Genomic DNA, 19144 nt, shown 5'->3' on the forward strand with positions numbered 1-19144 from the left:
TAAATTTAGAGCATAATGCATATTTGGTACAGCATATGCATGTTCTGCAAGTTTAATTTGAATTCCCCATTTATTATTTTTGAAGAAAAAAAAAATTGGTGCCTTATTTTTTATTATTTAAAATAAATATTAGGATTTAAAGTAAGCACTATTTCAAATTACTGTCTTATGATTACACATTGGATCTTAGTATGGTACTTAGGATACATTGAGATTACTGTATATAAATATACAAATATTATAACAAATTAACATTGAGAGTCATTATTCTCAAACTAGAAATTAATATTGGAGACAAATGTGCTTTAAGGTAAATGATTTGCTTTTATATAAATTTCACAATATGTTTCTAGCGACTATAAAAAAATTAATTAAATTTTGCTTCTAATAGTTTCATGATCATAATTTTCAAAAATACATTAGAGTAGAAATACATTATCTCAGAATCTGCTGACGAACAGTATTTCAACGACTCCATGGCATTTAGGGGTGAAACGCAGAACGATGACTGTATTTCCAGTATTCCCTTTGACCAAGGATTTCCCCTATTAGATGCTAGTAAATATAAACATCTCCTCCTTTCACCCCTATTTTGAAGAATTAAACCCATCCTAACGCATACACAAAAGCACATAGGGTTTTACAATAGTACATCATTATGCAAAAATTCAAATTTAATCACTAAACTACAAAATTAAAAGAAATTTAATAAGATACTATTTTTAGTTAAAAAAATAGTATCTTATTTTGAAACATGGAACTTTTTTTTGGGGTCTGATCTCATAATTTTATACTGTGGTTAGATAACACTCTTTCCATGCCACATCATACCACCATGATAATTGACAATATTAAATTTAATGTATGCCATGTCCACATACGTGATATATATTCTAATACAGTTTAAAAAATTACAAGAGTATTGTGAAAAGAAACTTAGAATTTCATATGAGTACTTCTTTCTTTCAAGTATTACAATGCGCGAAAAAAGTATAAGGACAACATGTAATTGCATAAAAATATGCTTTATTTCCATTTCACCTAAATGAACTTTTTATATTTCTTACTTCTGCTGCATAATTTTGTGATAACACTTTTACCACATAAAAAACATAATTTAGCTTCAAAATATTGATTTTACAAAATTTAACATTAAAGGAAATACGGAAAAAATTATAAGGACATGTAAAATACTTAAAAAATGTTTCAATAATCAAGAAAACTACCTTTTTTTTCAATCACTTGAATAAGCCGAGAGGTCATAGATCCTGAAAGATCTTTTAAAATGGCCACATATATTTTTTCCCAAGCGTCTTTGATAGCGACGACAAGATCTTGTGTACATTGATATTGTGTGCCGTTTTTATAAACTTTTCGGGCTCGAAGTCCCCATAAATTTTCGATTTTATTAAGATCGGAACTTCTCGCCGGCCAATCAAGTAAATTTACAGAATTAGCTTCAAACCAGAGTTTTGCACTCGTAGAAACGTGCATCGAAGCATTATCCTGCTGAAGTAATTAGTGGCGCTTCAGGTAACAAACTTTCTCCTAACATATCAACATACCTGTCCGAATTCATTTTACGGTTGATAAATACAATTGGAGTGGTTCCATTTGCCGCAAAAGCGCCCCATAACATAACCGAGCCACCACCATATTGACGCCTGGAAAACACTTCCTTGGTCTTTCGCAGATCATACCAAAAATAATGAAAACCATCAGGTCCATGAAGATTGAACTTTGAAAAAATTACATCAGCCCACTTTTGACCAAGAGAAATGTATTTTTTTTGGCAAAATAAACTTTTCTTTTTTTATGATGATTTGTAAGAGGGGGGCGTGACACTAATTTCCCATTAGAAACTTGGATATTTACTCAAAACATTTTGAACAGTCCTTGTTGAGCATGGTAAATTCAAATTTTGTCTAACTTCATTTGCGGTTTCTCTTTTCTCGCAAGCTCTCCTTACAATCATTCTTTTTTGTCGACGAGTGAGAATTTCTGGTCTCCCAATTCGCTTTTTCATACCATACATCCCAAGAATTTTTAGAAAATTATAAACCACCGTTTTAGATCTCTTGATTCTTTTTAAAATTTCCTATCCACTTAATCCACATTCTCCAAAAGCATCAATTTTTCAGAGTCAGAAAGTTGAGTTCGTTAGGGCATCATTTAAAAATTCACACTGAAAGTCGCCGAGTGGGAAATTCTTTTCGCAAATGAATCTTTTAACTCGGAATTGTCATTTTATGCTTTCAAATATGCAAATTTTTAAATAATTACTGGAGAAAAAGCTATGTCCTTATACTTTTTTCCGTTTTCATTTAGGTTTAAAAATCAAAATTTAAATTTTAGCAGATTTAAAAGTGAAAATTTTAATTACTTTACGCATAAAATATTTTAGTTTTACTTCTATTTTTGCTTCAAAAATTTGCATACGATTTTGTAAACAAGGCTTCTATATTTGGCGATTTTTCGCGTGTCCTTATAATTTTTTCGGGCACTGTATGACAAACATAAGTGCAATGAAAAAAGTTGAAATCATAAATGAGATTGAAAAGATCCATATCTTTACATCAAAACAAATGAGAATATTCTGAATGGTACTTCGAATTCATGTTGCAGCAAAAATTTAACACTGTTCAACTCATTATAAGTCTAAATGTATTATTTCACTTTTTCAAACAACTTTAATATAATGGCAAATATAAAAAAAAATACTGTTTAAAAATTTTTCAATTTAAAAAATTACTTTTTAATTTTCACGGCAGCCAACTCAACATATTAATACATGACTTAGATAGACATAAACAAGCTACCCACAGAAAGGATTAATTATAATATTGCCTTTAATATGTTAATGGACTTGGCTACGAATCATAATTTTTTTTAATATTCATTTAAAAAAAGAACTTTTCATACTGAAATATAACCAAAAGACCCCCTCCGCCTTCAGTTTATAGTTGATAATTAAAATGTTAGTCATTTTCTTCTTCCTCTTGCAGATAGGAAAAAATGCAGGTAAACAAGACATTAAATATCAAGTTTTAAAGAAAGGAAGCAAAAAATTCCTTTTTAATCCTGAAACAAACTATGTTGAAATATCTAAGTAAATTGGTTTCAACTGTTATAAAAGTAAATTTTTACACCAAGACTTTAATAAGGAATTAATATTATGCTATATATTAGCATCAGAAAAGTTTAAACCCCTTGTAACAATCATATTGTTACAAATCTAAAGTTGTTTCCTGTGCAGTTAGTTACAAAGTAAAGAAGAAAGATTTACGAATATTATTTAATGGACACTAAATCAATGACCAAATTTTAGCAACAAAAATGGAATCTCTCAAAAATTATGGTGATATCTCTATTGGAAACTAAAATATGAGATGTTTCTAGAAAAAATTCCATGTCCTGTCAGAAAATTATATAAAAGTGAGTGATTTAAAGCAAGTCAGTTGAGAGTGAATCTTCTGTTTGTAATATTGATTGTGAAAAGAGCTCTCTAGTTACATTCTCAGTACCTTTGTGCTGTTATTGAATAATAACTTGTTATTTGTGAGTTTTATTAGTTTCTACAAGTGCTGCTTTTGCATACCCTTTATCTGTATTGTGGAACAAAGTGTCATTATCTATTTAACATATCCTTATTGTGTACACCCATTGGATGATTTCTATAAAAATCTTATATATTTGCAATGATACCAATGAATGAATTAAACACATTTTTGTTAATGTTTTAATTTAAAATCAAATTTACAATAAATACAACAATTTCGCACAATTATACAATGTGTCTAATGTTATTTCTATATTCAAAATCTGACAAAATATTTTCATATCACAAATATTGATGACAAGAAAACAAAGAACCAGGTTTTTTGTGATTCTATAAATAACTATTGTGTTGCTACATAAAAACAAAATGGTCAAGTAAATGAAAGAGCTAACAAAATTTCTTAAAATTATTTATAAGTATTTGGATTATTTTAACCCAATTTAATGTAAAAAAGAAATATTATTTTGACTAACATTTTTAGTGACTTCTAATACAAATATTGTTGTTTGGCATCTTATTTTTAACACTAAAAAGAGAAGAGAGATCTTATAGTTAATAAGAAATTAATTACAATACACCAAATTATTTTTGAAATGTAAAATTTATTCTCACTACTTCTCTTTGGTGAAAATATTTAATAAATAAAAAGCCATGTACTATCAAGAAAATGCTTTTCTTATAGGAAGATTTGTCCCTGATAATATTGTATCACTTGTTATAATATTAGATTTTTTCACTTTTGAGTCCTTAATCTCTTTTGCTAAATTGCCAGTAACAATTCCTAAAAATATGATCAGTCCAATTCTTCTGTTTGATTTGAAAGCCTTCCAACAACTCTGTGGATTATCAATGTTCACCATTTTAATCTAAAAAAAGCAACAAAATAAATTAAAATCTTTTTTACATAAATTTACATTCAATATCAAATTATTGGTATTGCATCAAATACAATTTATTTTGAATAAAAACTAATTAATATAAATTAATTATATTTCATTTCTTTTATTATCTTAATATCAAAGAAAGTTTTATTGTAACTATAATCCCGAAATATTTTACTCAATATATAAATGCAGTATCTAGGCCTTGCATATGAATTAAAAAAAAAAAACTTTTAAAACACATTTTAAAAATAAAATAATATTTAAAAACATTATAAAAAATGCAAAATAAATCAAGCCTCCTTAATGCAGAAAACTTACTATAAATATATTTAAAAATATATATGGAACAATAATGTGTATTAAGAAATCACTTATTAATGGCTTTAAATGATTTAAGTTAGTCAAGTCATAACTAATCATTTTAAGACACAAATGACTGACAATTAAATGTGTTCATTTTAACACTATAAGTATCATCATAATGCACAAATAATTTGACTCGACAATAAATTATCAAAACTATTTTAATATAATCTCAATTCTTAACCAAAAAATCTTGCACATAAAATTAAAAAAAAAAAAAAACTACTAGTAAAATATAATTATATATATAAATTAGTTTTCTGAGAATATCATGTAAGTTGAAATGATGTAATCTGAATACACATATATATTTAATACTTGCATGTGAAAGAGTATTAAGCAATTAAAAAAAAGTAACAGAATAGATTTTTTTTTTTTTTTTAAATTACAATACACCAAAAATGAATGCTCATATCACAAATAAAAATTCATATAACTATTGAGAGTAAACACACTTATGGGTCTGTAAATTTCTTACTTCTTTTGTAATTATTTTTAATATTTCCTCAGAATTCTGAATTTTTTTAAATAAAAAATTGATATTATATATTCATTTCACTTTTATTTTGGACAGTCACTATTCAGTCTATAAATTAAATGTTCTTTTTGTCAGTTTCATTTCTACTTATCACCTTTTTTTAGTCACATTTTCTTATATGCATTAAACATTCACTTATTTAACCGCCAAAATCCTAAAAAATTAATGTGTCAGAAAGCAATAAAATTCCAAACTCACAAAATTATGAAATTTTTTTGCACTCTCATTCTTATAATCATACTAAAGCAGCACTCTGTATCACTACAATTTTTGACCTTTTCAAGCAATTTTGATTAATTAAATAACCAAAAAATAATGGACTTCTTCACTACAATTTTGTCTTAAAGAAAGAAATTTGATTTGTAAAGAAACAGTCAATTAAAAAAATTAGGCACAAAACAATGGAATAAAATTAATTATATGTATATTGCATTCATTAATTAAAATTCACACAGACTCTATTAAAATATTTTTTTTAAAAACCTCGAATGTAGTGATAAGATGAGATTAAAAATTAAGATTAGAAGGATTCCTGTATTGAGAAGTTTGTAAAACTGAAAATATGCAAATTAGGGTTTAAATGTACAGAAAAATAAAATTAGACAAAACAAACAAATTAAACCTGAGAAGCTAGGAGAGCACCAGTTAAACCAACAGATGCATAGAAAGGCCAAGTCTGTTGACAGTTATAGCCCGAGAGAAGAAGAAGAGTAACCATAGAAGTAGAAAAACCAGCTAAATAATATTTGGTGTCTTCCTTGAATTTTAGAGCTGTGGACTTAATTTTAATCAAAACATCGTCTACTTTATCCTGAAATAGAAATAAAAGTTTTATTGAGTTACTATAAAGGAATAGGAATAATTTAAGTACTATGTTACTTTAAACAAAGATACTGGAAATTCAAATTTCAGCTTCAAATTTTTCACATTTCTAAAGAAAAAAATATTATTATTTTATAATATTTGTACGGTTTAATATATGACAAGCAATTTTCTAAACTGTAGAAAACTGTTTCAACTATTATTTAAACACTTTAAAACTACTTTATGCACAATACAATACTGTGGAATAAAATAATTTGCATAAGTTTTTATAAAAATATATGAATAATTTAATCTATAATGATAAAAATTAATCATCAAAATAATTCCTTTGGTTTAAAAGTATGAATTTTTCTGTTCTAATATTTCAAGTATGTTTTAGTAAAATAAAATTTCCTTTTAAGGTCATAATTTTTTCTAATGTTATTTAATATTAATGGAATTACATTTCTGGAGCATAGTGAACAATTTCAGATGATTCTGAAAAAATGTGAAAGCTTCGCTTTTAATGGAAGAATTTTAGCAAGACTGCATAAATATAACTAAAATAATAGCAATTAAGAAAGATGAACTTTTTTATTAAAATATATATAAAGAAATAATTTTTTTTTTTTGAAATTTTAGTAAGTCAAGCAAAGAATGTTTCTTAAAAATAAACAAACAAAATAAATTTTCAGCAAAGGTTAAAAAAATAATTTGTTGCCTTTTGGATCTAGTTTCAAAGTTTGATAGAAAACTTTGTCCTTTAAAAGATTTTTGGAATATAAAATATTTAATATCAACATAGTTTTACAATTATTTATATTTACTATGTCTGTTTTTAATTTAATACTATATTTTTCTATTAACAAAGCAATCTTTCATATTTTAATATCAATAATGATTTTAAAATATATTTATATGTCACATTACTTTTAAAAAGTAGCAACCTACAAGTTCAGGAAAATTGGTCACAAGTATATATTTAAGAATATTTTGCCATAAATTATTACTGTTACTTTTGACATTTCACAAAAAAATTAATAAGAGTATAAAGTAATTGATGAATTTTAACTAAATATAAAAGAATAGATAAAATTGAGTAATTAATACATAAAACAATACTTGAAAAAAAACACACACCTGATGAGCATAAATAGTATCATAAATCATAGTCCAGGAAATGCATGCTCCGTATAAAGGTAAAACAACAGACCAATTGCAAGAAGCATGCACAGATGACCATCCAAGCAAGGCACCCCAATTAAATGTCAAACCTAAAACAAAACAACAGTAATAATGCTTCATGAATATGTTTATAAATGAAATTTCCTATATAGTTTTATTTTAATATATTTACGAAAATAGAAAGAAAATGTTTCAATAATAAAAAAGGAAATTTTAAGAAAATATGTTAAAAGAAATTCAAACTTTAAAGCTATAAAAATTGCTCAGATAAAATGAAATAAAATCAATTAGTCAAATTAATTTATCATAATTTATTTATATTAGAAAATTTGTGTATTTAATTGATTGAAGAAAAGCACTAGTGATTTTTTTTTTTTTTTTTTTTTTTGCACTGTAATAAAATAAATATACAGAAATCTTAACAGTTTTTTAAAAATTATAAATAAAAAAATGTAGATTTAAATCTGTGGAGTAAATTATGCAGGGATAAAAAATAACAATAACAAAAGTGCCCCGAGTATTATATTTTCAGTAAGTATTTAGTTGAAAACATACATACAATAGTCTATATAAATAACCTGAGAAAATTTTATGCCTTTAGGAAGTGCCTTTAATGCTATCATAAGGATTGAAACAACAAATGCTCCAAACTGAATGTACCATCTAATTATTAAGTTAAGTAAATATGTAATTCAAGGGGTTACACATTAATAAATAATTACAGAAACATTTTTTAAATTTAATATGATTTACAAATGAAATAAAAAATGATGTTAATAAAAAATGCATATGTTTCATATTTTAACTGAAATTATAAACTGAAAGATATAAAATTCTAAATTGTAATAATTTGTACTTGAATATGATCAAAGGGCAATTGAAAAAAGTAATTATTATTTCCTTTATTTTCACAAAGTATCAAATAATAAAACACAAATTAAAATTATAATATGAAAAAGTCTAGATGTTGATAAGTTTTGTTTACATTACTGCATTGTCTAATAAAAACCTTCTTTTACATATATATGTTTATTCTGATGAGACTCACAAATTGTCTCTTAGTTTATTGAAAAAAAAAAAAATCTTATTCACAGCTGGTTATCTCAAGTTACCATTCTCACAAAATAGCAAATTAGTCAAATTGTAACCTTCAGAACTATTGGAAAAACACAATATGAAATTATCATAACAGTGAAATATTTGAAAAGAGCTGTTGAAAAAAAAATGTTTTAAAGGATCAGCGTATTTGTGAAAAGAATGAGTCTAATAACGATTATTCAAAAATAATAGAGAAACTGAAGATCTATCTTACAACAGAATCCATTATTACAATTTCTAGTGAAACTGCGAATTCTTTAAAGCTAAAATGAGCTCTTGAGCTGTAATAAGAATTATCCAACAACTCAAGAGCATGAAATAGAAGAAAATGAAAGTTAAACTAAAATTGGAGCCTCACCACATAAACATAAAGACTTCATAATGCACAGAAACCCATCTCATGGATAACAGAGTGCAGTTTTAGTAGTCTGATTTAAAAAAAAAAAAAAAAAGTTGAATTTAAATATTTCAATGAGCATAAGGACACAGTTTTAAACAAAAAGTATCCAATTCAAACTTTGATGGAGGTTTCATGATGGTCTGTAATGATTTTTCTAAGAATGGTGTAACAGCCCTGTCCATGGAAAATGAAATAGAAATGGGAATGAAAGGCTAAAGATTACCATTTAATGCTGGAGGATGCACTTTTATCTTACTTCCAACAGAATGTGAAGTAAACTTAATATTCGAGTAAAATAATGCAAAAATCTATTCAGTTAAAAGTAAAGCCAAAAAAAAAAAAAAAAAAAAAAGTTCAAGAGCTGGTATATCATAGGAATCTACCAAATGGCCAGGTCATATGCCTGATTTAACCCTAATGAGAATATTTCAGGTGAAATAGTTTTTATAATTCATATTAATGGGAACAAATACCAGTACAGAAATGATTTAATGATGGCAATATAGCAAGATGGCAATGATAGTAATCATGAAACAAGACACTAGTACATTAGCTGGAAATTGTTGTGAAGTTAAACAGAAATGCTTGTGCTTGATATAATTCAGAAAACTTGTAGCCTAATTCATTTCTGAATGTCTAAATTTATAATTATGATCAGATTTTAAGCAACGTTAATTTTAAAACCAAATTATTTCCTAAATCCTTTATTCCCTTTAAAATAAGGATTTCAGCAGAAAAACAGGAAAGTGTTTTCTCTCTTTTGTAGTCATTTGCAGAGTTGCCCTCTTTTTACTCTGCTTATGGTGTTTTATATTCTAGTCACCCAAATTAAATATCTGCTTATCTTATTCATTTTGAGAATAATAATAAAAACACAATATTAAAGAAATTCCATTTACTTATTAATTATAGGCTCAATATATTAGTGCCACAAGAGGTGTGAAATCTGAATTAAGCATATATTATGGCCAATAAACACTGGCTAAAAAACACCCCTCTTCTATTAATACAACATTTATACCACTTGCAAGTTTCCTTTCATTCATTTCAACTAGCTAAATCTGTATTATTAAAAGAGAATGTTCAAAAGTATTTTTAAAAATTATTACAAGAAATACTAATACAGCTACAGCAATTCCTAATTTAAAATTACTAGAATACAAATATTTAATATTATACATCAGTAAATCCATTTTAAGTTGCAATGAAATCAAATATATATGTAAACAATACTAAAAAATTGATTTACCAAGCATCAACTGAGGCCAATAAGAGATTCTCTTCACAAGAGGATAAGTTGTGACTAATGCAAGAGAACTGGCACCAAGTAAGACACTGAAAAAATTACAAAGTCGAAATATGCAGTAGAATTTTGAAAGCAAATACATGAACAATAATTTCAAAGCTATTTCAATTATTATTTCAAACTATTAGAGTAGCAATTTTATGATAATTCAAACATGGACAAAAAAAAAAAATAATAAAGCATAATGCTTTTTTAAAAAATTTAAATCTAACTTAAATAAAAACAATTTTTGTTTTAATTTTTCAAAAATTATTTAGTTTCCCTCCATAAATATTGCTTGTAAAACACTTAAAAAAATTTATTAAAAGTATATCAAAGAATTTTAAGATAAGAACAAATTCATAAGGCATCTGAAATAGAATAAATTCAAATTTAAAGTTCAAAAATAGTATTTCACAAGAGGGTATATGAACTAAGTTACTGCTTTTCAAAATCCTATTTCTTATTATATTTAAAAAGTTACCAACTATTTGTAGAAAACATATATCATAGTATAATTATTTTTAATGAAAAAGGGTGAAAACGCATTTTAATATATTGCACAGCAAGAAAATGCATTTTAAAAATGAATTCATTTGACATGAATCTATTAATTTTCTTACAATACTGAAATATATATCTACTTTTCCTACCCAAAATAAATAGCTTCTTTTTAATTCTCCATTTTGAGTTCTCTTAAATTTGGAAGAATATACAATATATTTACATAAATCGATAAGTAATATGTATAAAGCAAACTGTACTTATTTCATAGAAATAAAAAGAACCACACATGAATAAAACCTATTTTAGAAAAAGTAATATAAAATCATATAGTCAAATTTGTAGTCAATAATAATAAATAATGCTTACTGTTATCTCAAAATTTTAAAAGTTTCTTGTGAAAATAATACATAAAAAAATTAAATCTTTTTATACTTAATATATTAAATTATGATATGTAAATATGCATTATTTAGTATAATGAATTGTAAAAAAAATGTTTTCTAAGCAAATTAACCATTTTCAATCTACATAGTGAAAATTGAAAAAATTATTGGCTAATAACATATTATTATTTAACATATTTTTCATAATTTTGCAATGATATGTATAAGGGATACAAAAATACAGATATATAAAAAGTTAGAAACAATAAATAAGGAGTAAAATGTTACCTATGCCAATTAAGTTCCAGCAATATTAAAAGAGCCAATGATAATTGCCCACCTAGGAACATCCATGCATCAAGAGTACTTATATCTCCTCTAGCAATAGGTCTCGATTTTGTTCTAGCTACCTACAATACATAAATGATAATTTTTCACTCTTGCAACCAACATTCATAATTAAAAGAAATAATAACAAAACTATTGTTTAGCAAAACTATAGAATATTAGGACAAATAACAGAAGAGAGGAAATTTTTCTATGAAAAATAACAAAACATTATTTGTACTCATTTCTGTGATTATTACAGTACTACAAATTTAGAATAATATTAGATATGATTGACTTTCAAAGCTATTTTAAACATTAAAAACTCTTCTTTTTGTTGTTTAAAACTTTAAATTTATTTAAAAATTAACAATTAAGAAATTCAATTTTTAAAACCATTTTTTTAAAACGCTATTTTTATCATATCCAACTTTTTCAGATAAACATGAATGAAAATTAAAAATAATAATAATCTGACTATGACCTCGGCAATTATTTAAAATAACACATAGAAAAACTCTAAAATGAAACTGACAAACCTAAAATTGAATATTATATTATAACATTGTATTATAACTTCTTTTCTTAAACGCTATCCCAATAATGGATAATATTTAAGAAAAGAAGTTATAACACAGCATGAGATAATTTAATCTAAAAAAATCTCAATATTTGAATAAATTTAATATTTTTGAAAATTTTAATGCAATAATTTAAATTAAAGCAAATATGTAACCAAATGATATGTTCAATATAAAACCAAAATAATTCTTCACAAACCTCACAATTATAGCAATTCAAAGACTATTCTGTAACTTTGCCTTGATTACCCTAGATCATGACAGAGGATCATCAAATATATGTATTAGATTATTGTTTAGACTATTAACATAATCTTAAAAAAATATTACTCCATAATCTGGAAAAATACTATTCAGTTCAGTTCTACTGCACTGCTATAAAATACAGTTACTTTCGTAATGTATTCTGTCTCTTTCCAATTATAAAATGGAATTTCTTTTTGGATGTCAATTTGCCAAAGGATTGTAGTACAGAGCTCTTTAACATTTTCACTATTAACCCAGCCCAACTGGCCATGCAAATTCTATACTGATGGGCCAGTTTCTATTTCAAATAATCATTAAGATGTCAAATGAGGACATCCTTGGTGATAATTCATTTTATAACATGCACCTCTCGTTTGAAACAGAAACTGCATGTCATAACAGAATTTTCATGGTTGGATTAGTAGTGAAAGGGTTAAAAGAGGATAATTTAGAATTTTTTCAAAGAAAGCTTCAAAAGAGTTTAATAGATTATTTTGGATTTTTCTATATGTCATACATAACCAGAAAAATGGAATCCATATTCTTTTAAGAAGGAAGATATTTATTTCTCACATAGAAAACCCTATTTATAACAAACAACTGAGATTATTAGAATGTTAAATCATGAATTCATATCATAATCAAAAAGTGAACTTTTACTATACATAATCAATGTATAATCATAAAGAGAATCATAAGAAAAAGTATATTTAAAAAATTCTATATGGTATCACATTTTATTTTTAAAATTTTTTAGCAATAGAATTAGAAATAATGAAAAGGGGGAAATTAAAGCTCATGAAGAAAAAAAAAAAAAAAAAAAAAATACAGTTATGAAGATTCTGAAATTTGTATATTGATCTTTTGTAAGAATATTACAAGTACTAAAGAAATAAATTATACAAGATGCCGAGAATCAACAAGTGAAATTTTAATTTCTGCAATTATGTAAAAGTATATTAAATGATAATATAATTTAAATAAAAATATTTAATGATTGAATTATTCTCTGTCAACCAAAAGAACAGCTCTTATTTGAAAGTCTGTGTTGCAGATGTAGTTAAATAAGTAAGCATTCAATTTGAAACTTGACTAACAGAATAAAAATGTCATTTCCAAATGTCTCTAAATAAAAAAAATGAAATCTTTTTTAATTACACTTGAGTAATGGGAGATGAATAATTGCAATAAACACAAACATCAGAACAGGGGCAATTCTCTTAGTGGACAATGAGCACCAAAATATTAACTAAAACTATACTTTTGAATCAATATCTTTATCCCATAAATCATTGATTGTACAACCAGCACCTCTCATTAAAATAGCACCGGTACCAAACAATGCTAGGAGAGACAGATCAGGCAAACAGCCAGGTGTAGCTGCTAGAGAAATACTCCAATAACATGGCCATAGTAATAGCCATGTACCTAGAAAGTAAAAGGTTTATTAAAAATTGTATCAAATACATCATAAAAATCGGTACTTTGGGATTATCCCGTCGATTATTTTTGCCAAACACGATATTATTGCCAAAAAACAGTTTGGCGCCAATAACTGCAAATGATGCCAATAAAAGCAAAATTGCTTTTCATTATGATGGTGCCAAAGGATAGGTGCAATTTCACCAATCCTTTCATGCATTTTGAGAGAATTGGCACATTTTCGAGAGCATTGACAGGTTGACGGGATAATGCCAAAGTACCTAAAAATCTTATTAAAATAAAATTTATCATAATATAAAAAATGCTCCAATTAATACATCAAAAGATGAAATATGTAACTAAAAAATTATAATATTTTTTGATGAATAATCACCAAAGAAAGTTATAAATGGATTGTAGCTATTTTTTTTATTAAATTTATAGCCAATGTGACGACAGCTATCATAATAATTGGTGAAATAAACAACAATTTGGAATGATGGAGTATTTTGATAAAGTTTTACTAAAAGATATTTTCATATTCCATTTAGATATTAAGTTTCTGTAAAACAAAGCTTCTGCATCTATTTGTTTCCATGAAAGATTTGAAATTAAGTGTATTTGTCCAACTGAATATAAACAATTAAAAATAAAGAAACAAATTAATCTTAATTCAAAATAGTATAAGTGAATTTAATAAAGATACATGAATAATAAATTTATTATCATTTATTTTTTGATATGTACTTCATTGCAAAAAGAATTGATTGGTCTGAAATATTAATGTATAAATTATTGGAAGATACTAAACTTATGAATAAAAATTAAGGCATATAAAATTTAGGAGAAGGGTGTAGATTGGATTTGGAATAACCTGACAGAGGCTTGATAATAGAGATTGATTTAAATGTTATATTTAATATTATTAGCAGGGCTTCAAACAAAAACTTATCAAATCTTAAACTTACAATAGATGCAGACTGTTTGAGAAAGTCTGAATTATCAGCTGACTTTTAAAAAAAATGTTTAATTGATTCTTTAACAAGTCTATCATCATCAGGAAAAATAGTAACATTCCTAAACCTTTCTCTTACCACGATTATTTCATAAATATATAACTAAATATAATACAATATAAATGTCAACTCAAGAACTGAATTTGAATAAATGCCGTAGCAAGGAATATGTAGACTTTCAAGTATTTTTTTCACAAGTACTTCACATCTAATATAAAAGAAACCTGGATTTGAAATTTTGCAAATTAGGATTATAGGGCTCAGAATAGGACTACAAATCCAAACAGGTATCCTATTTCCACCTGCATGATTTCACTCATAATTTACATGGATGTGCTACATTTTCAGCTCTCCATTTAGTGTGATATGCCTAAAGTAAAATACTTCAAATATTATTTGAAAAGCAAAAATTTCACTATTTTTACAGATCACAGGTCATTAATTTATGCTTCTCATAAGAAATTAGAAAAAGCAACTCTGCAGCAACATGGACATTATGAATATATTAGGCAATTAACAGTTGACATTCAACACATTATAAAAAAAACATTGACAATACATTATCTAGAATAAGCAAATTTGCATATTCAGTTTACATTCAACTATGAAATGATATCTAAAGTACAGAAAACAACCAAAGAATTAAAGGATATATTTCTTCTCAGAACTCATTAAAATTATGAAAAGTTTCTGTATTTGCTTCAAACTGCTGCCAACTAATTGTTGTGGCATTATTGATCTGATAAAAGTTTGAAATTTTCAATTTTATAATTCCATTCATTTTTATTATTTTTTCTCTCTACCATAATGCTATTGTGTGCCAATGTCAAAAGCTCAAATAAATAGTTTATTCTTTTGTATTGATACTTGTAAATTACATTATTTTTCATAAATGATCATGTTACATTTATTTGATACCAACATCATCAATAAAGGCATTTATATTTGTATTCATATAAATTTGCAGGATCAAAAAGAAAATTTGTTCTTCATCATTAACACTTTATTGGACACAGATTATATCAACCATAAATATCTATACATAAAAAACAAATACAAACCAGTAGGTTTATCAATTCTCATCAGCCTCAAATATGGTTGGACACCAAGTGGAGCCTTGTTGACCAATTTTTCCATCACTGTTAATGGTTCTTCACATTGTTTGCAATTTCCCTTTGCATCTTCAGAATTATGAGAAATACTATGCTGATGTGATATAAAGCATCCATTTATTATATATTTATGCTTATGTAGTAACTTTTTAGAACTAAATGGATCAAAACAATTATAAGATGTCCTATAAACATTTTTTGTAGTTTTCAAAATTGATTTACTCTTACAAAGAGTCAGCTGAGTATGTAAAATGCTTCTCCACATTTTAGAAACAATATCAGTTATAAAACGAATACCACCATTTTCCAAATTATAAAATTGGAGAGATCAGAATAGCTTGAAATCAACCGATTTCCTTCCGAGGGGAAGATAATACAGCATAGTGATGATATTCTTTACAGGACAATAAATGCTACACCTATAAATCAAAATAATCTTAGAATAATATATTGTACAAAATATTATCATGCAAAAAAGTCATAAAGGACACACACTTGTTTCATGTAATCAATGTAAACTGATGACTGTACAAGTCATGACATAGCAAAATGTTTGAGTAATTTATTTGAGCATTTAATGGTTATTAAATACTTTTCAGGAGTATTGACTACGAAATAGGATCAACATATTTCAAGGAAGTGTTTATAATAAAATATTAACAGATGATGAAACCAGAATGAAAATTACGGCATACCTGTATTTAATACTTAAATATAATGATAGCTTATTTTCGAAAGCAATTTGAATAAGATTTAATTTTCTTTAGTTCAAATGAACTTCTGTTCTTAGTTAACATATGTAAAATGAATTATCTTCGTTCTTCGAGAACACAACATGATTTGAATTAAACTTGATACACCTATTACATTACTGATTTACGAAATATGTATTTCAAAATTAGTAATTGTAGCACATTGTGTTCACTGCAGTGAAACCTGTAACACACCGCTCTATCATAAATAGTAAACATGCATCGCCAAGTTACGCAATCTGATTCCTTCTGTTCTCTTCTTTTCACAATCATGTGAGGCTAACCAACTAGAATGAAAATGTACAGAATAACCTAGAGATGCATAATCCACGATTTTTTGAATAACAAATAATATTGTTATTGTTATTTTTAAATATGCGTTCCAAATATCTGTTATTTCAATCATATTATTAATTAAAAATTATTACTTAATATTAAATATAAAAATTATTAATTGTAATTAATACTTAATTTACTAATTTAATTAACACTTAATTTACTAATTTAATTAACGTGTGATTGAATTAATTTATCTGTTTCAGCTTACTTCTTAAATTTTTTTTTCTCAAAACTATTTATTTAATTTATTTATTAGAGTGAACCATTTTCTGGAAAAGATGAGTTAAAAATATATGCCATTTCTTTAAAATGTTTACTTTAGTCCTATATTCTACCAATAGACGGCGCCAGCATTAAACGGAGTACCTGTAATCAAAGTCAATCCTGTCACGAGCAATTAAAAATGATCTGTATGGAATAGTGCATCATCAAACACAAATATCGGTCACTCCCGTAAAGTGGAGCGGTGACTTCGCACTTTCCAGTGAAGCCTAGCACTTTCCGGTGAAATCGCCGCTCCGATAAATTTCAGTGATATGCAATTCAATGATACGATACGATAATTCCAATAACCGGTCCGTTCACTTTTCAATCCAATCACAGATTTCTTTCGAGAGCTTCCATTGGACAGATCGTATCGATTCTTACTTTCCAGTAAAGTCACCGCTCCGGCAAATTTCAGTGATATCGTATCGAATGTTACTTTCTATCGTGATTCAAAACCTGTAATCGAAATATCATCAGTAAGATCGTATCAAGGATTTGAATCACACCCCTGTTTGAAAAGTATTGATCACTTGTATTTGTGACTTTTTGATATTGGTTACGTAATAACCGCTCTGAAAATATTCGTCATCCCTAGAATAACCTCTACAGTTCCTTAAAAAATCATTCAAAAATTCAGAAAGAGAGAGAAAATGTGTAAAAATCTTCGTTCTATGTATAAAAATCAATCCATTTTTGTAACCTCGTGTTGCATCTTTAAAGTGGGTTCGAATATCAAAAATAAAGATATTCTTTGACATAATCAGAGGAGAGGACATTCTTTCTTTTTTGTTATTCTCATTAAAATAATAACTATTGATGAAACTATTTAAGCGGCTGTTGATATAACTACTTTGTACTGGAGCAAGGGAGTGGTGAACTCGGAGTTCTCAAGATAATCTTCTCATATGTTCATAGAGGATGGTGAATCTGAAGATAAAATTAATCTAAAAATAGACTTTCGTTTTTTTTTTCCCTCCTATGAGAATAAAAGTTTTTGTTTATGACATGTATGAAAGAACCAGGGGGGAGTGGACTCCCAAAATTTTCTCGCATACACCAATTACAGGTGTTATCTCACAGAACGCTGTATAGCGTTAGCGTACAATAGTTACAAAATATTAACTTTTGGCGAGAATTTAGCATTTTTGCTGAATCTTTCATGTCATCTTTAGCGAATTTTTTGGCGAGTAATCCCTGGCATACGTTGATAACCTTTGAAAATCGATTTTGTGTTTTAGAGGCATTCTTCTTAACCGAGTGAGACAAAAATTATTCTCCAAAATGATCTGAAACCACTGAGAAAATAAATTATTCTGAGCGAAAGAGCATATACAATAGATTACTAAATGAACTTTGTGATATTCAGATAAAACTTTAGAGGGTTCAAATAATTAGTTATAATTATTACTAATTCTATTAACTGATGGGAGGAAGAAATTTGAAAGTTTGGTTAAAAGAGCAGGGAAGACGTTTTTGTTCTTTCTTAGAATTAGACTGAAAACACTGCTTTTCTGTTCAAGTTCTGGAATCTGAGCGTCCTCCCGCTGGTGTGGTGTGGCGTGGAGAGGGGGGTGCCAGCTCAGGTGTCGTTCTCGTCATCTTACCGCGGTTCAAAATTACGAGGTCCGTCCCAAAATAGCCCTAGTGTTGCTTTACAACGAGACGTTAAAATAACTAAACTAAACTGGAATCTGAGCTTTATCCTATTAGACCAGAATCAAGAGGAAAAGTATGGATGTTTGAATGAATTGGAACAATCATTCTCATTAGTGTTAAATAAATTGGTTCTTTGCTAATATTAGGTGGGTTTTGCTCTGTCAAGTTAAAAGTAAATCATTTTCACATGGTAAATAGTTTGAATCTGTAACTGAGATTCATAAAGTACTGAATATTATATGGGACAATGTGTATCAAATTGAGATCCAATTTTAATATGATTCATTACCCTAAAACATTTTTGAAGCGAAAAAATCCAATTAAAAAACATCAAAATGATGTATAATTTATTTGTGTTTTTATTCACTTTCAACTTTTTTAATACAAAGTTTAAAATCGCAGAAATTAATTCGACTATAA

General features: G+C 26.6%; 1 protein-coding gene across 2 annotated transcripts; it reads right to left on the reverse strand.

Annotated features, from left to right (window-relative positions):
• Window positions 1–3895: 3895 nt before the first annotated feature.
• LOC129975707 (4-hydroxybenzoate polyprenyltransferase, mitochondrial-like) lies at window positions 3896–16686 on the reverse strand. 2 transcript variants are annotated; one of them, XM_056088864.1, is made up of 8 exons: window positions 16406–16686; window positions 15660–16129; window positions 13422–13588; window positions 11295–11416; window positions 10081–10166; window positions 7289–7422; window positions 5967–6155; window positions 3896–4425 (listed from the first exon to the last, which is right to left on the reverse strand). In XM_056088864.1, exons 2-8 carry the CDS (start codon window positions 15973–15975, stop codon window positions 4219–4221), a joined length of 1221 nt encoding a protein of 406 aa, XP_055944839.1. In that variant the 5' UTR covers window positions 15976–16129; window positions 16406–16686; the 3' UTR covers window positions 3896–4218. The 2 variants fall into 2 exon arrangements, with proteins under 2 accessions (XP_055944839.1, XP_055944838.1); XM_056088863.1 differs by having other exon boundaries at window positions 15660–16686.
• Window positions 16687–19144: the final 2458 nt, after the last annotated feature.

The sequence above is a fragment of the Argiope bruennichi genome, chromosome 7, assembly GCF_947563725.1.
Source record: "Argiope bruennichi chromosome 7, qqArgBrue1.1, whole genome shotgun sequence".
NCBI lineage: Eukaryota > Metazoa > Arthropoda > Arachnida > Araneae > Araneidae > Argiope > Argiope bruennichi.